Source organism: Aplysia californica, unplaced genomic scaffold (assembly GCF_000002075.1).
Source record: "Aplysia californica isolate F4 #8 unplaced genomic scaffold, AplCal3.0 scaffold00202, whole genome shotgun sequence".
NCBI classification, from domain to species: domain Eukaryota; kingdom Metazoa; phylum Mollusca; class Gastropoda; order Aplysiida; family Aplysiidae; genus Aplysia; species Aplysia californica.
In genome coordinates this window covers 213016-214237 of record NW_004797472.1, presented here as the reverse complement: position 1 = coordinate 214237, position 1222 = coordinate 213016, and the positions used below count along the sequence as shown (strand labels likewise).

Sequence of the window (1222 nt, the reverse complement as noted above, 5' to 3'; positions counted from 1 at the left end):
CCCCCCCCCGCAAATCAAAACCAGTCTTCGACCCAGCAACAAAATACACTTCAGTACGAAATCCAGGACAGCATAATCTGGGGTTTTTTTTTGTTTTAGTAGAGGTTTTACGGCCAGCATAATCTATTGCCATCAAAGTTACAGCTCTTGAGCTTGCTTTTCCAATAAAATGAGTTTCTCCCTTATGTAAAGTCAAACTAATGAATGTGAAAACATCACTGTGCCAGGGAATTTCGCAGTACTTCAGCACTTACCTACATCAAAGCTGAGAGAGGTATTCTGTTTTCTCAAAAAGCAGACTAGAAACTGTCTTTGATCAGGTAAAACTTCAAAGTCTCCACGTTCGCATTTCGCAACCGAACTTAATTAACCAAAAGCGGCCGTAGTCAATTTTGACATGTCTATTTACACACACACAGCTATACATTAAACATCAAAACACAGACAACTTTTGATCAAAGTCGTTGAACAAACTATTTTTAGAATACCCTACTGAGTTGCAGAAGTTTCCAGAATTATTCCTCGACGTAAAAGGGGGAGAGAGAGAAATTGAGCTCCAACGATCCCACCGAAGAATTATCAGCTGCAAAGCATGATCTGTTTTTGAATAAGAGGGAGGAGCGAAAAAAAAAACAACCCCAAAAAAACCTTTCATCACCACCGACAAGAAAATGAAGGAGGAACGGAGCGCATCAGGACCAGGGGACACAATAGCTTCAGAACTCTGCCGAGACAGACGTGGTTGGTGTTCAGGGGGGAGTAACCCTGTAAAGGTGCAGCAGCACCGTCGCTACGGTTACCTTGTAGTTGAGCATGCACTGCTCTTCACAAATGGAAGTTATGACTTGGTTCACTTCCTCCGACATTTCCCGCAGGAACCAGTGGGCATACTGGACGCTCGTGGTACCGATGGAGTGACGCTAATGTGACAGAGGGGGGGGGGTGAAGCATGAGTAATGACGGGTCGGGGGGCATGAAAAATAGTGGGTGGCTGGTGGGTGGTGAAAGTGGAGAGTATTGGATGTTTGTAGTACCGATGGAGTGATGGTAATGTGACAGAGGGGAGGGGGGAAAGCAAGAATGAGAAATGATGGGTCGAGGGAGCATGAAGAATGGTGGGTGGCTGGTGGAAGGAGAGAGTACTGGACATTTGTAGTACCAATTGAGTGATGGTGGTAATGTGGTGAGGGACAGAGAGAGAAGCGGGGAACTGATGGGGGGG

The 1222-nt window shown here is 45.7% G+C and overlaps 1 protein-coding gene across 8 annotated transcripts in view; it reads right to left on the bottom strand.

The window, feature by feature from the left end:
- Nucleotides 1–1222, bottom strand: part of LOC101852476 (membrane-associated protein Hem) — a 64565-nt gene that overhangs the window by 41242 nt on the left and 22101 nt on the right. For 7 of the 8 annotated variants that reach the window (XM_035969962.1, XM_035969964.1, XM_035969965.1 and 4 more), the window contains exon 19: nt 801–920. The exons of the other annotated variant lie outside the window; for it this stretch is intronic. In XM_035969962.1, the coding sequence (XP_035825855.1) occupies nt 801–920 (120 nt within the window). The remainder of the gene's footprint in view (nt 1–800; nt 921–1222) is intronic. 8 annotated transcript variants of the gene reach the window in all.